This window comes from Ambystoma mexicanum, chromosome 1q (genome assembly GCF_040938575.1).
Source record: "Ambystoma mexicanum isolate Mex_15411 chromosome 1q, UKY_AmexF1_1, whole genome shotgun sequence".
Taxonomy (NCBI): Eukaryota; Metazoa; Chordata; class Amphibia; order Caudata; family Ambystomatidae; genus Ambystoma; species Ambystoma mexicanum.
The window spans coordinates 1,255,827,321-1,255,852,979 of record NC_090922.1 but is presented as its reverse complement, the minus strand read 5'-3'; the positions used below and the strand labels follow the sequence as shown (position 1 = coordinate 1,255,852,979).

Here is a 25,659-nt window from a genome sequence, read left to right as displayed (position 1 = left end):
AGACAATAAAAATAACTCTGTGCAGCCAAAGTTGCAGGGTAAAGAAGAGAATCGCACATCCAAAGCTGCAGTGACGCTACTCATATGAACGTTTAAAGCCACACAAAGCATTGGAAAATTCCTAAGACTCAGATAAGCGGAAAATAAGATATTTCTGAGAACCCGACACAGTATCCTGAAGCATCCAGTATCAAGACTTTGTGCACAGAACTTATTGTACATGCCAGAAGAAGTCTCAAGTGGGATGTGTTAACCTATTTTCAACTTGTGGTGTTATCATACCCATCACTCATAGGGCGAGAAGCCAGTGTCACAGACTTTATTCAAGATCCAGCTAACAAAAAGTAATCAGGCGGCTGCTAACCGTCATCGAAGAGGTCTTCGCTGAGTTACCCGAGCATAGTGAGAAGGACACAAATGCTTCCACCGCAAACAGACGTTGAAGAACTCACCTTCGCATTGTTCTTCCGCCTAATTGAAAGTTGCCCAGGACTCGTTGGAAGAACAACTGATACCCATATGTTCATCAGGGACCCAAGACATATCGAACGTTTAAGTCAACTGTGGACCAAACAACACAATCTAGTGGCAATCCACGCAGCAGGCCAGTGCAGAGACTGTTCGAATCAAAAGAAGGGCTTGTGATCAGGACTCAGAAAAACAAGGCAAATGTCCCTGTCCCCCGCAGGTACCCAGATGGCCCACAATGGCATGCTCAGACTAGTCATAGACTATCCAGAGATGGTGGGAAGGCCTGCCGATGTTGACGTTGTCACCTTCCTCAGAGATTCAGTCAATATCCCACACATGAGCACTCTTCTCCACGGTATAATGCTCCAAGTGGAGCTGTCCAACTTCCAGCGAGAATTCCTAAGGAGATTCCAGTGAGACTTTCCGCCGGGGACAGATCAAGGAGACAAAGACACTGTTCTTCATTCTTCCCCTGAGGACAGATCGAGAAGAGCAGAAACGAGGATTGCGACATCTTGTTCCTAGTTTATTTTTTATTTTTTCACCTATTTTTCTTATTATCCTTTTCGTTAACTTTCCGCCGTGGAGCAGATCGAGGAGAGAGGCACTGTTCTTCAACTTGTCGCTGAGAGACAGAGTGAAAGGAGCGGGCCCAAGAACTTCACCATCTTATTTTCCTTTTTCTTCATTTTTCTCATTTTTCCTATTTTTTCATATGTTCACTTTTATTTTTATTTTTGGTTTTATTTTTACGACATTTTATTTTTGTGTGAGTTACAGCAATTCCATCTGTTCAGCCCTTCGCATTGAACAGATTCCAGCATGTCCTCAGGGCCAAGGCAAATTAGAGGAGTGCACTGGGATTTTATTTGTATTTGTATTTATTTTATTTGTATAGCGCAGACCAGGCCCGGAGGCTACCGGGCGCATTTCTTAAGGCAATGGTTACATACGATTGCCACTAGATTGTGTTGTTTGGTCCACAGTTGACTTTTGTCTATCATAGAGATGCAGAATGAGTGTGATGTGTTAAAGTCTAACCTTTTTCCATAGTCAAGTTAAAGGAACTGTAATGCATAACCAGAGACTACTGTCACCACCCGCGAGAGGGGGGACTCTTGAAAAGCACTCGTCACTTTAGTATTTACTGAACTTTTGAGCGACGAGATCGTAATAAGAAAATAAATAAATCACTGACTATGGACTTGGTCAACATGGGGGCCCAGAACAGTAACTTAGTTTTACCCCAGACAGAGGGGCGACCCCACTTCCCAGGAAGAAAGTGCTGCCAACTGTCTCTCAAAATGATCATGTGTATATGCATAGTGATTATTGTTGTATTTTTGTCCCTAACTATCAGAACTGCATTTTTTATTGGTGCCCGAAGTGTCCCAATGTTGGTACAACCATCTGATATTGAATGTCTGGGTCCCACGAAAGCACCCAGACCCTATATAGTCATTCCAGTCCCAAGAAAACCTGATGATAAAAGTAACAAACTAAAATTAAATGTAATTAGCAGTAATTTAGACACATTTGAGGTCACAAATGAAGCTGGAGACAGGGTCAGCATGGAATGAATGACAACGCTGCACTGACCACTGCACGCACCCACACACAGGATACACACAGACAAGGGCAAGTGTCAATGGCTACAGGGCCTCCAACGAAGGTGGCAGAGAAGGGGAGACAGCCTGCCGAACAATCAGTTCCAGAAAATAGTGGAAGTGACCAAGAGAAGTCAAGTGAGAAACCCAAGAGAGAGTGCATAGCAAAATCCCTCGAAAGAACAGAAGTAGCCACAAAGGAACTCACAGAGAAAACACAAACGCTGATAGATTATTTATTCCCACTCATAATCAGAGCAAAGAAACTGCACGAGGAGCTGGAACATAGAACTGCAGAAACTATAATGACAAGCATGCCAGCTCGAGCACTGCAAACAAGCACCAGATCTATGACTCAGCCACATGTTGAGGAGATGGTGAGCCAATGGCGGCCAGAGAACCACAATGAAAAACTACAAGAGGAGAGGAAGAGAAACGAAAAACCTTTTCCTACCAAAGCAATGCAGCAAAAGGACCCTGCTCCACCAAGACGCACAGAGAGGAAAAGCAGCACAGACGCATTAGGAGACATAGTCATAGCAAACTACAGAAGAACACTGGGAATCAAGAGAAGCCCGCACGAAGATAACAGTGAACTTAATAATTACCTTGACAGCACAGCCCATCTCGGAAACAACATATGGTACCAATACATGAAGGAAGTAGGACGAAGGCAGTCGGAAGGAGAATGCTTTGTCTATGCTCTCCTACCATACAGCATGGGAAAATCCAAGATCTTTGTGGCTGTATAAATTGATGTCCCTACAGCACACTGTATGTCACATGTAGTAATGTGCAACACCAGAGGACAATTTATGGGAAGAGACGCTTCACTGATATGGGCCACCGAAAAGGACTACACAGACGAAGATGGCTACGTCCAAGACATTAGAACAAGAAACAGGGCGCACACCAGGAATCACGTGAACCTATACGAGAATCCTGACATCAAAGGATCAGGGACACGATGGGTGACAAACCCGAGACTGATCATTCACGGAAACACTGCAAAAGAGGCACAAATCTGGAAGAACAGAGGCCAAATGCAGATCTGGGGAACAGTGGTTTCCCCAAATGGATGGGAAGAAGGAGTAGTGATCTGCCGAGCTTGGATGGTCCTTGGAGCCTGCAAAGAAGCAATAAAAAACTCTAAAAAAAACTGTGCAAACCCCTATGGCCAAAGCTAGTAAAGTTACTAACATGGGTCGAAGATAGAGGGGGACCCCTGCAGATAGTGTCACTGGAGAGCCCAAAACTATGCTTCAGAAACAATGGCACAAGGAAGATGGGAGAGAATCAAAACTGTAGACGAATCTTTGAAGCTCCAGGAATGACACAAGGAGCCGCAGTTATTATGGACCATTACTGGGCATGTGGATCCAAGGCATACATAAGGCTGCCGAAAAACTGGGGAAGCATATACACACTAGTGAACGTCCACGTTCCCACGCTAGTGATCCCTAAAAATGACCTGAAGTTGGACAGTTTCCTGAAAGCAGATGTTCATCTAAGAAGAAGGATATCTGTGGAACTGGTATCCAGGATGAAGAGGGAAAATGACTTTTCTCCCAAACCAGAAGAGGCATTCCATGCAATCCCACACGAACACAGGCTGTTCAGCCTCACCTCAACAGTATTCCCAACACTACTCCTGCCCCACATCCAAGTTGGAGTGAATGCTAAATGTTTGCAGATAACCAGATGGGAGTTATTGCAGACCATCAATACCACTATAAAAGGATTCAACGCGATCAAAGAAGAGCTGAGAGCAATCAGACTGATGACCCTCCAAATCAGATATGTGCTTGACATGATCACTGCAATGGATGGAGGTGCTTGTGCACAAATCGGAGAATCATGTTGCACATTTGTACCATCACACGATGAAGAAAACGGAACCCTAACAGAGGCCATAAGCATGTTGACAAACCTGAAAAACCAGATGATCGATGAAAGTGACGAAGTGGATGATGACAGCTGGTTTGGAGACCTATTCTCGTGGGTCCCACAATGGATGGCAGATATATTCAGGTTTCTGGGAGCTCTACTAGCAATGGTATTGCTAGGATTCTGTGTTATCAAGATAATCATTACACAGTGCCAGAAAACTGCGAAGAAAGCCATAGGGATGAAAATAATGGTTGATGTCGAGCCAGGGTGGAAGCCCAGGGGCCTGACTGATGAAGAAATAAGAGACTTTGTGAAGGCCAGCAAATTTGCGCCAGAAGGAACAAGGTTCACATACCCTAAGAAACAAAGAAGGTTTGAAGGAAAATGGATCTACTGCAGCCCAAATGGACAATGCCAGCTAATGACATTGAACAAAGACAAATACGTGAAAACAGCAGGGAGTTTGAAAGGAGTGATAAAAATATGGACTCCAAAGGCTCACACATTCACACCATCATGTACAAACCCTGAAGACGATGAACATGACACAGAAGAATCAAAAGAAATAAATGCAAAAGAGGTTGCAGAAGTGGTCGATGAACCGACCAGAGGGGGGAGTGTAGAGGAGGTCCCAGACATGGCCTGCACCCCTGCCCCTCATTTCGAAGCACCAGTAAAGTACTCGCCAAGGCATGTGATGTATGAGGAGCAGATGAACCAACAAAGAGCTGCGCTGGGACTGTGCCCAGTGTACATTAGAAGAACTGTACCTGTTGAAGCGCCCATAACCAGACAGCCCTGGGAAGCAAGGTACCCCATCAGACAACCATACCAGATACGAAAAAATGGGTATTTACAGGCTGTACATGAAGAGACACAATGAACCCCGATGGAAGGCCAATGGTAATGAGACGAGGGCCCAGATAGACTCGCACATGGAAAAGGGTAACACGCCAGTGCAAGCAGCCATTAATATAGCCATGAACCCAGATGGAAGAATCAAACCAGCTAATGTGTGTAAATAGGCTAGAAACGCAAGATGCTAAGAAATCGATACTGCTTGCAATGCTTAGTAGAAGAGTAGAGCGGCAAGCGCCAACTATATATCTGTCATGATGCCTACCCCCGGGCATCAGGACCAAGCCCATCAGCTCCGGGAGCAGGCTTCCAGATACTTATTAAAACCCCAACAGCCCCGACTGGGGCCAGGCTCATAGACTTTACTTCCCTGATGCAGACCATGCTGCTAGTGAGTCCAAGCCAACATGAGGCCTGGATGGGACTATTTTATTACAGGGACTATTTTTTACTCAGGCGTGGTTCTAGGGAACATCTTACCTTGAACTACTTTGGAGGCTATTTAAACCACGCCCGAACAACAGCACACGCTTTGCGTTATTCTGCATCCAGAAGCGTAACGCTCACCGTGCCTGCAGTCTGCATCCAGTCCAGGTTAGAATACAAACTATATTTGAATTCCTCACCTGATTCCGGATCCATCTCGCCTCCGGACCTGGAAAGAACATCATTTCTGTATGCGTCGCATCTCCAGCTGCAGCGCCGCACCATACTCACCAGTCCTCGCAGCATCTTTCGATTTGGCGCTGCCTCCCTCATTTCTTCGCCGAACTCCGGCACCTGAGGGACAAAAGAAAACAACAAGGTGAGCCGAGAAAACCAACAAATATAACTCTTATCACCATAGACTTACCTGATTTACCACCAGAGGCATTATCCTATAACTCTCCACATCTTCATGTGCCGCACCTGCAAAGAGAGAGAAAACAACACGTTAAACACGTGCAACATTTACCGGACAGCATCAGGTAATACAGACTCTTACCTGAGCGCCACCAGCTGCCACAAGGGCATCTTCTCACGATCTCAGCTGCAAGACAAGGAAGGAAGGGGGGACAAGAGTGAAACATCGGACATATTGAACTCTATGAACTTGATACTTACTGGACCTTGCCAGGAACCTCAGAGTCAATACTCTCTGGAACTCTCCCACGCCTTTAAACCAGTGAAGTAACTGGCATCAACGCGCCCCTGCAATCCATGCAGGATGGAGAGCTCATCTTTCAAGAATATAAGGTGAGATTGCTGAGAGGGCACCTCGGAGGTGATTAGCTGGGAGGACTGTGGGGGGTGCCATCACTTGAATTCACGGACGGCTAAATCTATCTCTCCACTTGCAGGAGAATACTTCTACGGGTCACGCAGACAAGATTAGGAGGGCCAGTCCAGTCAGTCATCTCTGCACTACGCATCACGTTGGTGGAGACCGCAGCCGCCCGGATCCGACCGACGCCCCTGTGGGAGCCAGGTGAGCGTAACAATATCTACCTCAATAAAGCACAATGTACACGTGCAACTCCATTTTGTAAAAGCAGAAGAACGCCCAGGCGGCCAAGGCCTAACTGTTCGGGTTTCATATCCAAGCCCAAGCCAGGGGACAGAGCGGAATCGAAACTCAACAAAGGACGGCTCAGGCCTGGGAAATTGAGGTCAACCCAAGAAAGGGAGGTGAGCTTCAGCTGAGGAGAATCGAAACTTCAGAGCATAGCAGCCTGCCATGTGAAGGTCAAGATAAGGAGGCCCGGGCAGGTGGCGGGACTACAAGGAGAATTAAATACACGAAAATCTGGAAAATGAAGCAGATACATGGTGAAGTAACACGTGATCAGCCAGGCACAAAGATGTACCACCGCCTGATGTCATCCAGAACCCGGGGATGCAATAACTTTTCCCGATAAGAGACTACAGTTTCGAGGCCATCCTTAGCCAACTAATTGACACATCGCCCTAAAACACTGATTGATGGAAAAGAGGCAGGGTGAATCCTGGGGCACCAGGCACCTGGGTGTCCATTCTGCATGCTGCTAATTAAAGTGGAGATTTATGCTTAGGGTGTAACTTGCCCAATCACAATGGACCATGTAATCTAGGGTCCTATAGATACTGTAACCAATATGACATCGTAGTTGTCGTGACGTCCATCACGCGTGATGTAGAGGGATGGGCGTAGACGCCCACCCGATAAGAGTTAACCAATACACATGCTCTGTTACCATATACAGATATAACACCTATACTTAAGTTACCTTTCCTAAACAATTATATTGCATAATGATTTTTTATAGAATTAGACGTCACTGATGACGAGTTTTGCCTATAACAATGACTGTTTGACTGAAGTTCGAGGAAGTCGGAGCGAGACAGGTGATCGCAATGCTGCTTATTTCCATTTGTTTCTCTGTTTGATGTACTTGTCATTAAACGGACTTCCCTTTGCCAACTTACTGAGTCCTCATTATTGAGTCGTGTTGGAGTAAATTAATGCTGCACCCCCTGTCCTCACATGGTGCAGCTATCTTGTCTTACAAGTTCTAGAGGATGAGCGCTGACCTATGGACCCGTCAGTGAATTCCTCTCCTCTTGAACACATGGACACTGGAAAGACCAAAATACGATCAATGCCTCTTAGAAAACACACAGCTGTCCTGTATCAACATCCTGATAGAAACATCTGGAAACCAAGATGCTTGGCCAAGTTTGACCTAACAACCAGGAACGATTTTAGCTACCCAAACTCGGCGCCTCCCAGGCAGGGCGCGGTACGATTTAGAGGTAATTTGGGAGCAGAGATTCCAGATCAGCTTTTGTTGGAATCTGCATCAACGTTGGAAAGAGAATCAACCACGCCCTACTTTATGACTGCCTCAATCACCTCAAACACCCAACAGTTTCAAAGCTCTGAAGTAGGGGATATAGACACTTTGGATTTGAATAATCCCCCCTTTTCAAGAAATCAACCAGTGTATTCAAGACGTATCAAGGCTGCCTCTGAGCAAGGGGAGATCAGGAGGGCTCAAACCCACCAACAAAGTGGTGTTAGATAAATCCACATCGCCTGACAAAGTGGGGATTGAGGTAGCAATTCAAACAACTCAAGAGGCGAACGACGAGTACAAGGTGAATGAAAATCAGGAAAAAACAGAAACAGACAAAGATCTTTCAACAATAAGGACACTGACAGCCATCATGGCCCCTTTCATGAAGCTCTACTGAAGGAAAAGGATCCTCTAGGAATTCTAAGCCCGGCTTCGGCCAAGATGTGTGAGCCCATTCCTGCCAAAGATAGTAGTGCCAATAACTTGATTGAAGCAGACCAATAGAATCGCCTTTAAAACTACCGCGCCCCTTGGTAAGAAGAGAGGAGAGATTGAATTCACAGGACTGCGAGCTAAGGAAAAATCGAGGAGGATCCGAGGCAAACAGAACTTGGGGCTACCAAGATGTACTCCTTTTAGAAAGGATGACCCTGGAATCAGATGGGCTAATCCTAAACAGGGCGAACGTTTTAAGATTATTACATCATGTCCCGTCACTATGACCGCTGTCATCCGATGATCTGGCTATAGTGGATTTTGTGGACGATAAGCGAACAGATAGAGTGATCATCTATCCCACTACACCCCTTATAACACAACTCTTAAGACGTGAAGCGCTTCTATTGAGACCGCTGGGGTTTGATTTGACAGAACAAAAAATCATATTAAGATCAGCGAAGATATCCCCCCTGCAAAAAAAAGATGATTGAAGACCCCAGAGATTGGCAAGAGGAGGGGACAACCGAGGGCGGTCGCAAGAAAGGCTTTGTACCCTAAGATTGTTGAGTAGATGGAGGGCCAAAAAAAATCAAGATCCCCGAGGAGAGAGACTAATAGGGACAACAGGACTAACCACAGACAGAGCCCTTAAACCAGGAGAAATGATCGAGAGAACAACTTCACGAAAAGAAGGAGAGGGAGTAGAGAGAGGGAGTGTACATGGATCTGAAGAAAATTGGAAATGGCTGATGAACATGGTCGCAGATAAAATCAATAAGCCATGGAATCAACAACTTAGTGACCTGAAACCCCTTACAGTGGCAAGTTGGAACACAAGGGGTATAAAACATCTGCCGACCAAAGGGGGTGCCAAAATTAAAGACCACAACATATTTTAATATGAGTATTGCCTGAGAACGGCCATTGAATATGCCTAAGTGATGGACAATTGAGACCCATAAACTATTTGGGCCTACTTAATCAGTTCGAGGTTAAAAAGGGCCGTTGTATTAAAAACCTGCTTCCACATTGGCATGCTTATGATGAACTATTGTAAAAGAGAAGAAAAACATGAGAAAAAAGATTGCTTTGCTCAGAAATGATAGCTCCTTGGTTGCAGATACTCTTCAGAAAAAGATTCGACAACACTACCACAACTGGCTACGTCGCTATAAAAAAATCACTGCTGAGGAATGATGCAGAGAAAATACTAACTTTGCTCAGCAACAAAAACACGGCGGAGATGTGGAGAATAATAAATCAGCAGGATAAACCACAGGAATCAGTAATTTTAAACCCAATTCCAGCAGCAACTTGGATACATTATTTTGGCTCATTCTGTGAGGTCGATTCGGAGAAGGTCCAGGCGAATTCTCCATCAAGCCCGAAGTGGGATATGATTGAAAATGATCCTGGTGCTTTTGCAGAAATCATTTTTAAATCTTCAAATTCAAGAGCTCCGGGGCCTGATGGTCTAACCAATGTACTTCTAAAACAAGACATAGACCAATGGATGACATTTCTGTCTATCTTATTTAGATATATAATCCAATCCCGGAAGATGCCGATATCATGAAGGAGTCAATTATTATACCTATCCACAAGAAGGGGGTGAGGACAGATCCTGTGAATTATCGCCCGATAGCCCGGTTAGATATAACTGGAAACATTTTTGCTTCTCTAATACTGAAGCCCTTAAGAAGTTGGGCGACTGCTTCAGGCCACAAGGATATTTGGCAGTCTGGATTCGAAAGAGGTATGGGCACAAGTATTAACATCTTTATAATAAACTTGCTAAAGCCTGCATTGAAAACAACAAAAACAAGAAAATCTATATTGCTTTTATAGACCTAACGCAAGCGTTTGATCTAGTTAGTTGCCCGTTACTATGGTCAAAATTACATCAGTGGAGATGTCCTTACTCCTTGTTGGCCCCAATTAAAGATCTGAACAGTGAGACATCGATAAAAGTAAGATTGAAAGGAGCGGTGCTGCTAACAAAAGCAATAGCCTCAAATAAGGGCTTGAAACAGGGGTGCCCTTTGGCCCCAGAGCTCTTCAAACTTCATATCCGACATTGACTCTGCATTTAAAGACACTATCTGCTTTCCTCCAAAAATAGCCAACATGGAAGTAGGGAGACTTGTTTACGCTGACGACGTGGTTCTTATGGACCAAACCCTGGTTGGGTTGCAGAGACAATTGGCTGCTTTACAGACCTATATAAAATAAATGGGCTGATCATCAACCCGAAGAAATCATTTATTCTTCCTTGAGGATGTCGACAAGGAAAGCTTGAGGAAAAACACTACGCATGGAACCTTAAAGGAACAAAGATACTGGTGGTTGCCTCCCTTACCTATTTGGGAGTATGTTTAAACACTAGCTCCATCGAAGCACCGAGATACGAGTCTCTTATAAGGAAAGCACAGAATCTAGCAGGACAAGGTAAGGTGTTACTTAAAAAATATGGTGACTATTCAATGATCCCATTGATCAGATTCTACCAGTTAAAAGTGTCAGCAATTCTAACTTATGGAGCAGAAGGCTCCCTTCAATTCAATCCTGGGAATTGGACAAAAATAGAAGGAGCATTTTGGAAAAGGGCACTGAACCTTCCGAGAAGCAACCCAATACAAGCAGTGAGGATGGAACAAGGCCTTACCCCCCTAAGGGCAATCGCTGAATGGAAAGTATTGGCCTTTTACAGAAAATGCATTCAAGAGGAGGTGAGAGGAGAGTTCTCATGCTTGAAAAAAGCCCTAATCGACCATTAAGATCTAGCTTTGATAAAATGGGAGGGAAAATGCCAAATACTGTTAGCCTGTATGGAGGAATCGCCCCAATCCCTCATCAATAACCCAGATAAAACTAAGAAGAAACAGTTTAACCAGGATTGTATTCAAATACAAGATGTAAGACAGAAATACAGAATGTATCGGAAACCACTGGAGGAAAGCCGCAAATTAAACACCTTACCAAGGTACCTGCAAGTTTTCCCAAATTGGTTCTTCATGGATAATTTTTTTTCGCTTTCGTCTGAATTTATTTCAAACCAAGGAGACAAGGAATTGGGGAAAATCAGATGGTAATACATTGATCTACATTTTGTGCAACGCCGAAGACTCCATAAAACATCTGGTGATGGACTGTCAAGCCTTGGAACAGCAAAGAAGAAGGTCATTGTGGGAAGTGATAATTAAATACGGCCAGAGAACTGGAGAGGACTGGTGAAAAACTCTGCTTTCAGGCGAAAAGACTTCAAAAACCTTGGCTCTGGTCAAATTTCTAATGGTGATAAAAAAAAAGCTGGAAGAGTAATTGAAGATCCTGCCAGCTACTCTCTTCTTAAACTCTGTAATGTTTCATGTACATGATGCTAGATGTTTTTATTTTTTTTATTTTTTTTATATCTCAGACCAGGGTGGTTAAAGGTTGTCAATATGTCTAAACAACATGAACCACTTTAAATAATAAAAAAAAATATATGCTAACAATTTTTTGTATGTGTGTGTATGTTTGTCCGGCTATCCAATTCCACACCGTTGAACCCACTGCTACCAGATTGTGCACGGATTCCTCATTTGTCTGGGGAAAGATTGTAGTCTATGTTTGGATGCAAAAGATTTACTCTGTAGACACCCTCATTTACTGATGCTCACTCCGATTCACTACAATAGGTACTAGAAGGATGAACAATTTGAAAAAGTGTCTGAAGCAAAATGTTCAATATGTTGGTTATTCCTTTAAAATGCATCACTACTGTATACGGTTCGGAACTGTTTATTAAAACATTTTTAAACAGAATAAAAAAAAGATTTTTTGAATTTATTTTTATCACGCCACTCCAAATATGGGAAATAGCAAGGTTTCAGATTACTTAAATTCATTCACGACAAGAGAGCACAATCAATCAATCTTTCTTGGACATTTTCTCAAATGTGCTGAAGCCATTTAGTGAGTGAAACATGCCGTACAAAAAACGAACATCATGAAAACCTACAACTGATGCAAAGCGAAAATCAATATCAAGAGCTTCTGAAACACAACAAACAGCAGCACGTCTTGCCGACCAGAGGACAAGAGCAACTTTGTCCAGGGCAAATGAGTTGCCAGAGCAAACTGAAGCAAGACTAGCTGACATGTGGACAAGAGCAACATCCTCCAGGGCACATGAGACACTAGAGCAAACCGAATTAAGACTTGCAGACAAAAGAACAAGAGCAACATACTCTAGGGCACATGAGACACCACTTGATCAGGACATGGGCAATGCTGGGTACGCCAGCTAGTGGGCATATATTTCCCTTCTTGCAAGATGGTATTCAAGTATCCTCAAACAGTGCAGATTGCAGAGCCAGGCGGGGTATGAAGTGCAGATACAACTCTTAGCCGTGACATCAGGCATCAGATCCACAGTAGATGTTGGCCATGTCCTGGAAGTCTCAGAACACAAACTCCTTCCATGGTATCTCTGCCAGAACCAACTTTCCCATGTGTCCATCATCCCACCACTCGGCCATATACTATTGAATATCTTTGAGTATATAGATTCTGATCCAGTGAAGACATGAGCCGAAAGCAGCTATCCAGACTACAAATCCTGTATCCCTCTCCTCCAATGGAATGTGGTCCAAATGTGATTCAACAACATCAATATTGATCCAGATAAGTAAGGAATCAGAAATCCGGTCCCCAGCCCACCACCATCACCACTTGTTGGCTGTGGAGCTTTGGTGGGAGTAACAACCTTCCCCACTTTTACAAGCAGAAACAAATGTTGACATGCAAATATTTAGTGGAGGTCTGTATGCTCCACATGAATGGGGACCGAACCAGGTTTTTTCAAAACTTTGGAAGTGCTACACCAAACTATTGTTTTCACCAGGGACCTCAGACTTCCCTCTGTATACTGTCTGGTTGGAGAAGGGCCAATGCTTTCTTAAGGATGCTTTCCTATGCAACTGCTCTATGCAAACCAATGCCCCCTTTCCCAATGTTCAACCAGTCTTCCACTATCATAGTGTCCCTTATTCGTATTGCACTGGCATGGCATTGAAAGTGCTTCTCTAGGGATGGGCAAGGCTTAAAGTCTATGACCTTTTAATCCTGCCCAAGTGCAAAGTCCTTAGTTAGGAAGCTACTTTCCCTGTTGGAAAAGATTCTCCTCCACACCTTTTCCACATTGCTTGACTTGAAGGTTTGGTTTCAAAGGAAGATGCTATTTTTTGCAATACACTCTACAAGCCTACCCAAACAGTGTGCAGTTTACCAAGATTGTCTCCACCAAAAAACATTACTAGCATGTATGACGCTTAGCTAATGGCCCTTCAGTAAGCAAGTCAATCCTCTAGTCTTCAAGTTTCGCAACGTAATATTCTTAAGCAGGCAGAAAGATATATGAGGGTTATTTCTCCAAAACGATCCCTTTTTCCTATCACAGTCTCCATGTACGATAGCACATCTCCATCAAACGGATACACCAAATAAGCTTTCTGGGAAGATAAATGTGCACAATGCAGGAACTTTGCCTCGTTTGGGGCTCAATTTTGTTTTGGTTTCCATCATGCAAAAACCTTGAGTACTCCTAGCCTGGGTGGTGGTGGGGCTTATTCCCAGCCTTGATCTTCTGCTTGGTTTATAGGTGGGGAGAGGTAGGTGGATGGAAGCAGAGCCAGTGCAAGTTCCAGACCTAAATGAGCATAGTGTGCCAGAAGGAAGCATAGGTCTTTTTCCGAAATACTCTGAATGGATACTTAGGGCGAGGAAATGGAGTACCATAGGATTTAAGGATTTTGTAGAGTTTAATCCAAAATTCAATACATTTTGGGGAAATGGCTCAAGACTTTCCGATATTAGATGGAAATACACCCAGGGCTGTGTTATTGATCTGTATAATGTTGGAGTACATGTATCCAATTGATATTTGGGATGTCGATTTAAATAAGGGGGTGCAAGGATGGAGTGGGTGGTGGTGATTGCTAGGTATAGTTATTATGTGTTCAATGTTTTTTCATGACAAAATGCTAATGAAGTTAAGTCATAAAAAAATAATTGTGTCTGGTTTAGCCAATCACAGTTAGTGGTGATTTGTAAGGTTGAAGAATATCAAGAGACATAGAAGAGTTAGACACAGTGCCAGAGTCGTAGTGATACACAAAACACAGCTACAGGTGCAGACCAAAAATAATGGTCTGCAACAGAAGGCTACGGATTGGCTGAAGTTTTACCTCATATATGCTCAAAACATGGCCATCGGCCTAAGGCTCCTGGCTATTTCTAGTGTATGTGAGTAGTGCATTGCGTATACCATGCCACTCGAATGAAACAAGGTTCACCTCCAAAGTGTAGAAGAATAGATCCTCCCCCTCTCTGGCAATAGACAGGTGAAAATGTCATTCAAGGGCATGTGTTCCACCCTCCTGTCCAACTTTGTAAAAGTCAGAATCAATGTTCATTGAGGCAGCCAGGCTGCCCTTATTATGGGCAGGTACATTAGAAAATAGGTGCACACTTTTATTTAGGACAAACAAAACATAAAGACATGCTTACAGTGCGCGCAACGTAATTAACACAGTATATAGATATCTGATATAGAATATAGGTCAGCAAAGGACAGCCATTGTATTAAAAATGGCTGTAGACCTCAAAGCCCCATGATGATTTAGAAGTGTTGAGCAAACAGAAAATATAGTGTGTGCAAAAAGGGAGTGCATTGGGCAGAAGATGCAATGTAGTGATTCAGCAGTTTAAATGGTAGGAATATAGTTTGTAACAGTGATGTTCAAAGGTTTTTTATAAATAAAATTTAGCAGTGAGCTGAAGCAGATAAGCAAGGCAGGATGACTTTGGACAGAATGTGCTAGATGTCTGGAAACGTGCGTCATTTCCAAAACCTGCTTTTTCCAGTTTTAAGGTTGTGAAATATATCTCGTGGTTTAGTGAAATATGGAAAACACCTACTCATGATGATTAGCATAAATTAGATAATTGTGACAGAAACTGATCCTGTGTTTCAGGAAGTTTTTATGTCCAATGGAAGCCAAGCGATGTATTTGGCCTTTACGTAAATTGGCCTATCAAAATAAAAGGTTGATATTAGCATAACATTATTGCATACTTTTTGTCACACTGTAAGTGTTGTCTGAAATGTGAGAAAAGCTGAGATATTCTTTTGTCAGCCTGTAAGATGGGTGATTAAAACAACACACTCTTGGCTAGTCGTTATTTGTGTTTGTCTTTTGCACATTGTGGGTTCCCTCTCCGGAAAGGCTGGCAACAGGAGATTAGCCAAAGAAATTGACTCTTTAACAAAAGACTGCAGGCCATGTTGTAGTGATCTGAGTTGTACACCGTGTGAAGGCAGTGCACTGTGTGCATCAATGGGGATGCACCAAACAAGGTCCAGATCCAAAGGCTCAGCTGGTGTTTAGTGTTAGTTTAGTCTTACACACATGGGGCATGAGCTTTGAGCTGTGTTTACCACACATATGAAATTAGTTGAACCTGAATCAAATCCAAAGACTGTGGCACATGTTTGTGTATCAAAGTCTAAACCAGAGGGATGCTACACAAAGTGTAAGGCTGCAGGTCCTACATAATTGATAGCTTGCAAATGTCCTAAACACAGTCAGCAGATTTAGTTTAGCTGAGTAGCACAAACCATCCAGAGCTGCAGGCCATGCTCTGTTTGAACTAAACTATGTCCACCCAAAGGTGAAGGATACAGCCATCTATGGTTTTATCTGAGTGGTACACACTTGGTACAGGTACTGAGATTGAAGACCTCACTTGGTTCTGAGAGGAAGACCTCAGTCTATTTTTCTTGAAGTTGTTTAGTTATGGTTTGTCCTTGTACATAAATACAATGTGAATATGTTTTCAACTAATCATTTGGAGAGATTTTCAAATTCCCTACCAATCAGAAGGACCACTGTATATTAAGAAAGCATGTTAATTTGAAAAAACGCTATGGTTACATAACGTCACTGGCATCACAAATCAGGTCATCAATAAAATAACACATAATGGCGAAGGCTGAGAAAACAATGGATGGGCAAACTAGCCTCAGTCTGTTTCAAACGTATATAAAGGATTGCAGTTCGAATTCGTTTGAATAAATGAAACTATTTGAAGCAGACAATCAAAATAATTCTAAAGACATTCACTTCAAATTAAGCAGCTTGAATTGGGTACAAGTGGACTCCACCCGGCTAAACCTCGGTCACGTTTTTTTGTTTTTATTTAATTTAAATTTTATTTTGTTTGTATTTTGTGATTTTTATTCTGATATCCCATTTCTAAATCGATTCAAATTTACTGTTCACCAATAGATTTCAATGTTTCAAATCGATTGAACCAAAAACAGGATGCATCGGTTATTTATAGGCTACCTTCGAATCCCCTGCTTAACAAGCTTTTCAGAGGTCTGACTGATTCAAACCATTATTATAATGAATCGAACCATGATTCGGCTGAGGGGTTTCCGCCTTGTCCATCCCTAGAAAAAAATGTTGTACATTTCTTATATTACACACAAAGGCTGCAGGCTAAATTGGCTGGTCCGAATGTTACACACATCCAAGCACTGTCTGTTGATGATGTTGATGCCATCTGTGGTGTAATGTGTGAGGCCACAAATGGTGCTGGGAAGAAATGATGGGTACATTCCCACATAAATACACTAACAATTTCTGTGGTTGGTTGGCTTTAATGAAGCAAGTTAATTTGACATCAGTCAGTAATGTTCAATCCCATTCTGCATCATTTTCGAAAACATGCAGTCCTACTCGACTTATTACTTGGAATTGAATATTTTATTTTACAAATTACTACAACAATCTTAAAAAGACACTCCTAAAGAGAAGTGCTCTGCCATAACTATATGAATATTAATAAATAACCCCCACTTCCCACCATTACGTCTCGAGTCCTCCCTAACATTACATAAACTAAATTACTTGCCTCTCCTGGAGGGATCTAAGTGATTTCTTCACATCCCATTACAACGAATTTCATTCCATCGTTTCTTTTTGGTTTTGTCGCCCCACATTAATGCGGGGGTGGGGGCTCAGCCACTCCTTTTAGCCCCCACCTTAATTAATACCTTACTCCAACCCTCCTCTACAGTTTGGCGAGAAATGGAGCACCACAGATTAGGCACTCGATTGTGGGAACTTTGACGTGAGCTCTTAAAGGTTCACTTTAAATGGGGTGTTAATCCCCACATCCACGTCTGTGGCACTCTGTGGGGCATTGAATGTTTTCTGGTCAAATAAGGCATGGGAATCTGGGCAGACCTGGGTTCTTGTACCTGTTCCATTCCAACCACAAAAAGTGATAATACCAGCCACTATAATATAATAAAAACCTATGATTTTAGGTGGAATTAACGGGGATTCAATCCGCTGTATCTGCATCAAAATATAAATGCGTGCAGAGACGCAGCAGTTTTCCTCCCTGGAGCAGGGAAACACACAAGCAGATTTTCAGTTGTATGTGACATTATTGTTTTTAAAATATTGTGTTGTAGAAATTGCATTGAAAAAATAAAGAGTGCTTAAATATTGTGTGCTGATAAAAATAATGTCATATTTAAAAATGTTGCTCCAAAAACATCTTCGGAAATCATCGATGTGCTGGAGATGGGGAAATCAAATATTGGTTATCTTTTTAAGCCCTTAAGTGAAAAGAACAACGAAATGTCATACAGTGACTAACCAAGCAGTGTAGCTGAAAACAGTGTGGAAATGTCTAACTACCTACAGAAGCGAGATAAGATTTGCGCCACTTCAACCGGAGGCAACTCTGCTTTACATAGAGATATTTATGATCACAGATGCCTGCTGCTTTACAGCCAAATTTCCAAAGCTAGGACGTGGTTAGCTAACATGAAATGCAGAGTTTGAGGCCAGAGAAATAAAGTGTGCAGTATCACGCTTTCAACTGTGATCTCATTCTTTAACATTGTGTATTGATTTCATGCCAGAAGAAACAGAATGGAACACATACACTCACAGTAAGGAAAGCATGTGGTTGGTCTACACTCCCTTTCAGGGGGTACCCCCTGAACCTCTATCATTCTCCCGTAGTCCTGCCCCACCACCACTTGGCCATGATATTTTTTTTTAAACAGAATGTAGAATGAGACTATGGTGGTCATTATGACCTTGGCGGTAGTGTGTTAACGGGGCCGGTAGAGCTGCCGGCCCTGTTAACCCCCTACCGCCTCATTATGCATTCTGCTTGCGGTTTTACCAGGGGTCCCGCGAGCGGTCCAGCATGCTAACAACAGCCCTTGTTAGCATGCTCCACATTCCCATTGAGCCCGATGGGGGCTCGAATGGGGATGGGTTCCTGGAATGGAGAACTACCGGGCCCTCCAAGGTCGGAATGGCCCGGTATTTCCCCATTCCAGGAACCCAGACCCGGTACCCGTAATGGGGGTAGCCATGCCGCAAATAGCAGCATGGCTACCTCCAAGGTCGCAATGACCTCCTATGTGTCGTAGAACAACATTATGTGCCACTATTATTATATTCCTGTATTATGTTTGTGTCTCTGTTTCTGTGAACAGCGATTTTGGGGAATGATTATATCACTGGCGACCCAGACTTTCTGCTCATTGCCCAATTTATGTCTAGGCAATCCACTGATATTGGCACCAAACGTTAAACACAGGCAGCTAGGTTGTGCCCACTATTTCTCTACGATCAATGTCATTTTCCGCATCACTTAATGTGAGGATGTTTGTGTAACCTACTTCACAGTGACTGTATAGTCGTGTAATATTTTAATATTCTACTGTTCATTGCACAGATGATTGTAAACTTACCAATTGAAAAAGGCAGGAAAGCTTCATGATTCTTAAATTCACCATTTTCCAGGAAGTGTTCTGGATTAAATGTGTGTGGGGTTTTCCATTCCTTCTCGTCAAATAGCACCGATGTAAAATTTGCACTAACTGTTGTTCCCTAAAAACAGAGAAAAGTAATCAACATCTTCCATGAATTGCTCATCATCTGTAACAAAAAAACGTTTAGTTAAGGGCCGTCAGTATGGGGAAAATGGGTAGGCTCTCCTCAACAGGTAAACTTCATAAGAGTAGAAAGGACAAACCAGTTATTATAGTAACGCCGGAAAACATAGTTGATTTGTTTAGCTGGAGCTTTAGTGATGAAGGGATGTGATGGTTATCTGGTTGAGCTCTGCAGATCTGAATGAGGCTTGAAAGCTTAAGGGTCACATTGTACCAACATGTCAATTTCACTGTAATTGACATATAGGCTATTTAGCTATTCGAAATAAATGCACCTACATTTATAAACATAATTTCATCTATCTTTCTGTATATTGTAACAGGGAAAATGGTGGGAATGGGGAGTTGTGGTAAATGGCGATGGACGTCCGAGAAGAGAAAAAGAAAAGGGGACATGAGCGATACACTGGGTCCCTTACTATTTTCCACCCACCAGTTCTAGCAGAACATGCTTTGCTCCGAAATTGTATTGGCCCAAAAGATTGGAAATGTATTTTCGAGTATACATCGATCGATCGTGAAATAAATTCCAATGCATCTTATCTTTGTTTTTCGCACATGTACACATGCGAAAATGATGGGTCGGGTACTGCAATCTTGTGCTAAATATAGCCGTTGATCCATCACCCTAAGTTCAAGTGCCCTTGCAGCATTAATTCAGATCACCCGTGCCTCAAGTTGACATCACTTGTCAAAACGATATGCTCCACCTATTCTCATGATGTTTGTGCACAGCGTAGCCAAACATACCCTGTCACCACCTATGTCATAACGTCACCTAACGCAAAACCAGAAAGATCAACACACACATCCATGCACAGCATGAAAGTTCTTTTTCTTTTCACAAAAAAGGAGAAAATAACATATATTTGGAAGAAAATATCAATATTCAGGAATGTAACGAGTAGTTATATTTTTAACATGATGCTCAAAATCAATGATTACATCCATGAAAAACATTGATAACCAGTAGAAGTGATAGCTAGAAAACATTGCATGCTTAACATTTTTTCTAGAACTGTCAACTTCCATCAAATATTGCTGATTGCGTTGATAGATCGATCAATCCCTGCATTCTTTAGTCTAAATTCTGTGTGGTTAAATCTAATGCGCTTTTATTCCATCACCGACATACATGGTGTTCAGTTAGTGAGAAGAAAGGAGTCATTTCGCTTTGAAATGCAACACTTTTCCATCTGCACATATTCAGACCATAAACGCAGGCATGTTGCTCTGTATTATTGCCACAGCATATGGACATACTGATGCTCGACGATCGTCCCAGAATATTGATATTACAGATGCATTGTTGATGGTTATTGTCCATTTCTGGTTGAAAAACCCATCCACATTAAGACTGTATCCATGACAAACGCACAAGCCCAGAACATAACTAGGTAAATTTGGGAATGCAAAAATATATTCAGTACCCTCTTTAGAAAATAATATACACTGTACATAAATATGTTAATTAACATTTTACAGTAAAATGTACACGTACAATGTCTAGTCTTTATGTCAATTTTAACATTAATTGGGCACATTGTGAATCATCAAGCATGCCAACTTTAGAAGCATAAATATTATGTAAACCTATGCTTACATTATTTGCTGATTTTCCATTATCTCGATGTAAAGATGAGCAACCGTCTCGAATGTCAGATCTCAGTAATAGAGACTTAACCTTCTTATGTTCAGTTTCTTTATAGTGAATCTTATCAATTCTTTGTAGATATTCGACACATTGGCCCTCATTACAACTGAGGTGCTAAGTGCACCAACTTTACCACCATGGTGTAAACTACGTTTACACCATGGTGGATGGCGGATTTACCGCCCCATTACAAGGTGAGTGGGGCGGTAAATCCCCATTTCCCATTTTCCCTTCCCCATTCCCATTTCTGCCCCATAGGGCATAATGGGAGTGGGGAAGGCGCTAATTACGGCACCGTAAATTACGGTGCCGTAATTAGCACCAAGGTGCCTTAGCACCATGGAACTTAACGCCTGCAAAAAGCAGGCGTTTACGGTGGGAATCAGGCGTTAAGGGTTAACGGTGGCGTTAACCCTTAACGCCTGAGTTGTAATGAGGGCCATTGTGTCCTTCAAATTGTTAGCACAGTGGATTCAAGGACAAATAGCAAAGATATCATTTATTTTGTGTTCTCGGCCTGTGAAAGGAAGGTTTTGCTTTCAGGAACAAATGCCACAAAAATGAACATTACTATTTTCTACTTTTAATTGTAAGCTGTGGAGTGAAAATAATGAAATACTTCAACTATTCTGACGTTTTGACGTTTTTTGATGTTCTTAAAGTGCCCTGTCCCACGCTGCTTTTGCCTTCTTCAACACATGCAGCTAGTAGAGGTGCAGCACACAGACACCACACATTGCTGTGTACGTATGGCTACAACCAGTCATGTGCTCTGGGCATGTACGTATTGTTTGTTGTAGGTGCCCAGAAGGAAGGCCCTCCTGCAGCAGTGGGCTTGGGACTCAGCCACCTACTGCAACAAACATCAATGAATCTACTTCCCAACACCTGATTAGTATGTATTGCTGTTAGGTAACTAGCTATTTGCTACCCACCTTCAGTGTGGATCAAGAAACCTCAAGCTCCTTTTACAAATCATCTCAGACATAGAGAGATGGTTACAGCGTGAAATACAGATGCATGGATATTGATGGATGAAAAGCAGTGGGTTAATACATAGAGACGGCATGGGCGGACTGCGAAGGGGGGAAATGGGCGATTGCCCACTAGGCTGGCTGTACTATTGCTCCCAGGGCCAGAGGTTCAACTTGACCATATAAATGCATTGTGTAGTCGCAACTGAATGAATAGTGTAAACAGAATTACCTGAAATGGGACTGAGGTTGATGTTGAGTCCGGAATAGTAGTAGAAGGAGAATCGCGGTTCTTTTTTCAATGTATATATTCATAACAGTGTTCAATAGAAAACGTACATTAGTATTACAATTTAGACCATTTCGGGGGGTGCTCGAGAGCGCAGGCAGCATGGTGGCTCCTCTGTGAGCTCCTCGCTCGATCCAACTTCCTGGCAAATATCCTGAAGCTCCCGGCTGAGTTGAACCCCACAAATTGGTGGCACCCAGTCCGTAACGGGCATGGAGTAGCTGGTGCGACTCTCGGCCCAAATTAATTGGAGGATCCTGGGCAACAGCAGTTGTGGCAGCTGTTAGGTGCGCAGGACTGGAGACCTGACCTAAACTAGCTCCGTAGGCGGCAGAGGTGGAAGTTGTGGGGGGCGGCCGATGACGCAGAGGGAAGCGAGGACCAGAGCACGGCAGCCTTGCTTGGGTGCCTGTGGGGGGCCCACCGAGCAGTCAGCCGGCCAGAATCAAGCAGAGGAACCAGCAGGCAGGGTGCAGCTGGCCCCTGCAGGGAGTGCGCTCGCTGTATCGTGGTACTGCGAGCGGCTCAGCAGATAGAAGGCGGTGCAGGATTCCCCATGGGCACTTTATAATGCTAATCGATTCTCATTGGACTACTTTGCCACCATATGTTTCCTTTCTGCACATTAGTCCATCTGTACTCCTGTTTCTTCTTGGCAGTCTCTTGATTCTGCCACCACGTGCCTTTCATACAGTTCCTTTCGTGGTGTTTATTCCTTGTCAACATATACTTGCACAGTAACCAATAGTGCTTCTCATTTGCCTTTCACATGCTTCACCAGCTCTCATTACTGGTTTTGAATTTTTGTGCTTTCACATTGTTCAAAAATGCTTTTTGCTTATTTTCATTCCGTTCGTAACTACACATCACTTTCTCTCCACTCGTGCAGTATTTTCATATATTGTGCATAGCTTTTCTTTAGTTTGGTATTCAATGCTTGTTAAGTACTTGGCAACTTAGTAATCAATAATGTCCGTCTGGTCTCCAGACCCATTCACTATATGCATTATGTTGATCAGAAAATTCCATGGACCTTATTAAGCCACTGGATTGCCTCAGTCTGAGTGCTCTCTCTCCACTGGTATGTGGCAGCTCATTAGGGTGCTTGCACAATCCTTTTGCTTTCGCTCGATCCATTCTCTCGCATCACGGCTCAGAGCTCTTGACTCTCTTGCTTCTCTCTCCATCCTCAGTGTCCTTCCCGCTCTCCTGCAGCCACCGGCATCCTTTTCACTGGCTCCTCTTCTCCAGCCTGCTTCACGGTGCCCTGGATTCCCAGGCAGTTCCCCTCCTGCATGTGGGTCACTCCTTTTCATATGCACCTGTAGCCTCACAAGGGGCTGCAGGTGAAAGTCCTTTGCCTGACTACAATGACCTAACATTGGGACATGCCTGACCTTTAGAATGGTGTTCTACAGTCATCTTCCTCGTCCCAGTACCAAAGTGGTGTTCACAGGTAGAAGTGTGCATTGCTCTTAGTCACCTCTTCCTCGTCCCAGTCTTAAAGGGACCTGAATGGGATACAGTTGGAGTATGTGACAGTGGAGAAGAAAGGTAATTGTCTATGAAGTTTGGGGAAGGGAAGGATGTGTTTTGCCAGTTTCTAGATTTTGTCAGAGAAGGTAAATGTGGGTCTAGTTTGTCCACATAAGGAGGTGTTCTCCTTCTTGTTTATCTCCTTGTCCCTTTATAGGAATGATTTATCTGGGGCCCCTAAATAGGAATGATTTATTGGGGGGTCCATGTGGGGGAGTTTGACAATTCTCTATCATGGCTTCCTGGATGGAAGGCTCATTGTGGAACGGAAACGGTGGCTACCGCGTCTCACCGAAAGACACCCTCCCTCCATTCCCCAAGTTTCATCCACCCAGATGATCCTCCCTCGCATATCCACCCCCAGGGTCGGGATCCAAAAGCGATGACCTTTCCCTGGCCACCCGAGCAGATGAGTTTTGGGGAGAAGGAAGTGAGGATACAATGTGCCCCCAATCACTCCTGGCACAGGCTTACCTGTTCTTTATGATACCATCTACATGCCAGTCCTGTAACTAAACGTTATCATGACTTCATACCTCCTCGCAAAGCTGAGGTATCTCCCAGCTCCTATAGGTGAATCTCTGCCAGCTTGTAACTCCTTTCTGTCTTTGCTCACTGTGTAGCTGCTTGGTGCATTCTTACAGGCCTACTGGGCATTTATAAAGACCTTGTTATGTGGCCTCTACCTAAGGTCCTCGTGCTCCAGATTCACTTCTCTGTACTGTTCCCCCCCGGCTGGACTATTATGGTCCCCACAAGATGTATACGTCTCCATCTTGTTACCTGTAGACACTATCCAAGCGATTTGTTCTCTATAATACTTCAATCACCTAACTTTGCTAGTGTCTCAGTAAAATGTTACCTGTCAACCTATAACTGCTTTGTAACTACTTGTAACTACTGTGCACCCAAACAGATGTTGCTTTTCATGTTCAAGGTAGCCCCAATACTCCTGAGGCAAGGCTTTGCCAGATTTTTGCACACACACTTATTTTGTCTTCTATGCTTATGTGCATGCCTGAAGAAGCCCCCCACACCATGAGGCGATGCTTTGCAGGTTGTGCATGCACACTTACTTTGTCTTCTATGCTTAGGTGCAAGCCTGAAGTAGCTCCACGTACCATGAGGCGAGGCTTTGCCAGATTGCGCGCACACTCTTATTTTGTCTTTTTTGCTCATGTGCACTCTGGAAGTAACCTCCCCCATACTATGAGGTGTGGCTTTATTGGAGTATACGAACACACCGATGTTGTAAATCCTATGCATGGTTTTGCACTTTGTGGACTGTGCCCTAGCACTTACTGTAACTAGTGCCTAGATGCGTGAGGGTTTTGTGTGCTGCTATAGATGTAATAATTAAATAAATAAATAAGGTGGACCTGATAAAACTACGGCTAGACAAACACGGTGCCCGACTTGATGAGGCAGAGAATAGGATTTCCGGCCTGGAAGATGCAGCTGCAACGGTGCCAACCAGGTTGTCAGCCCAGGAGACAGCGGTCAAAATCATTACAGTGAAAAATGAAGATCTAGGGGGCCGAGCAACGCGTAAAAGCATTCACCTGGTGGGGATCCGTGCACAGCAGTGAATGGGCTGCATGAAGGACTTTGTGGAAAAGCTGTGTGCGACACTCTTCGGAAAGGACAGCCTCTCGCCATGATGTTCCCAGCCAAGCTCAGGATCCAGTATGCTGGTAAGGCACACTTTTTGTTAGGAGGTTCCTGGATGGCCTCCCTAAGAGGGGGCTGAGAGGGTGTTGGTCGCCCTGCAATCCTGATCATGAAGCTGCAGGATCTTCCCAAAACCAGACCTGACACAGATTAGTGAGGAGTGAGTTGGCTGCTGGCCATGTTTGAGGGCCTTCAAACAACAAAGTTGGAAGAGAGTTCTGTTGTTGCCCTATTGGATGGGGCCCACTATATATGTTCTTATGGGTGCTGGGGTCTATCCCTCTTGGGTAGCTGATGTTTGGGACACTATGCATCAGCAACAACCCAGTTTAGCAGCCATAATCCGGATCAACGGGCAATCTTGCTGGGCACCTTGCAGGACGGCACTGGCTGGACAAGGAGCACTGCTTTGGGGCC

At 43.5% G+C, this 25,659-nt stretch overlaps 1 protein-coding gene across 1 annotated transcript in view; it reads right to left on the bottom strand.

Moving 5' to 3' along the window:
• The window catches only part of LOC138545458 (cytochrome P450 2J2-like), a 794,499-nt gene that overhangs the window by 24,773 nt on the left and 744,067 nt on the right, over nt 1-25,659 (bottom strand). The window contains exon 8 of the mRNA XM_069642070.1: nt 18,915-19,053. Within this exon, the coding sequence (XP_069498171.1) occupies nt 18,915-19,053 (139 nt within the window). The remainder of the gene's footprint in view (nt 1-18,914; nt 19,054-25,659) is intronic.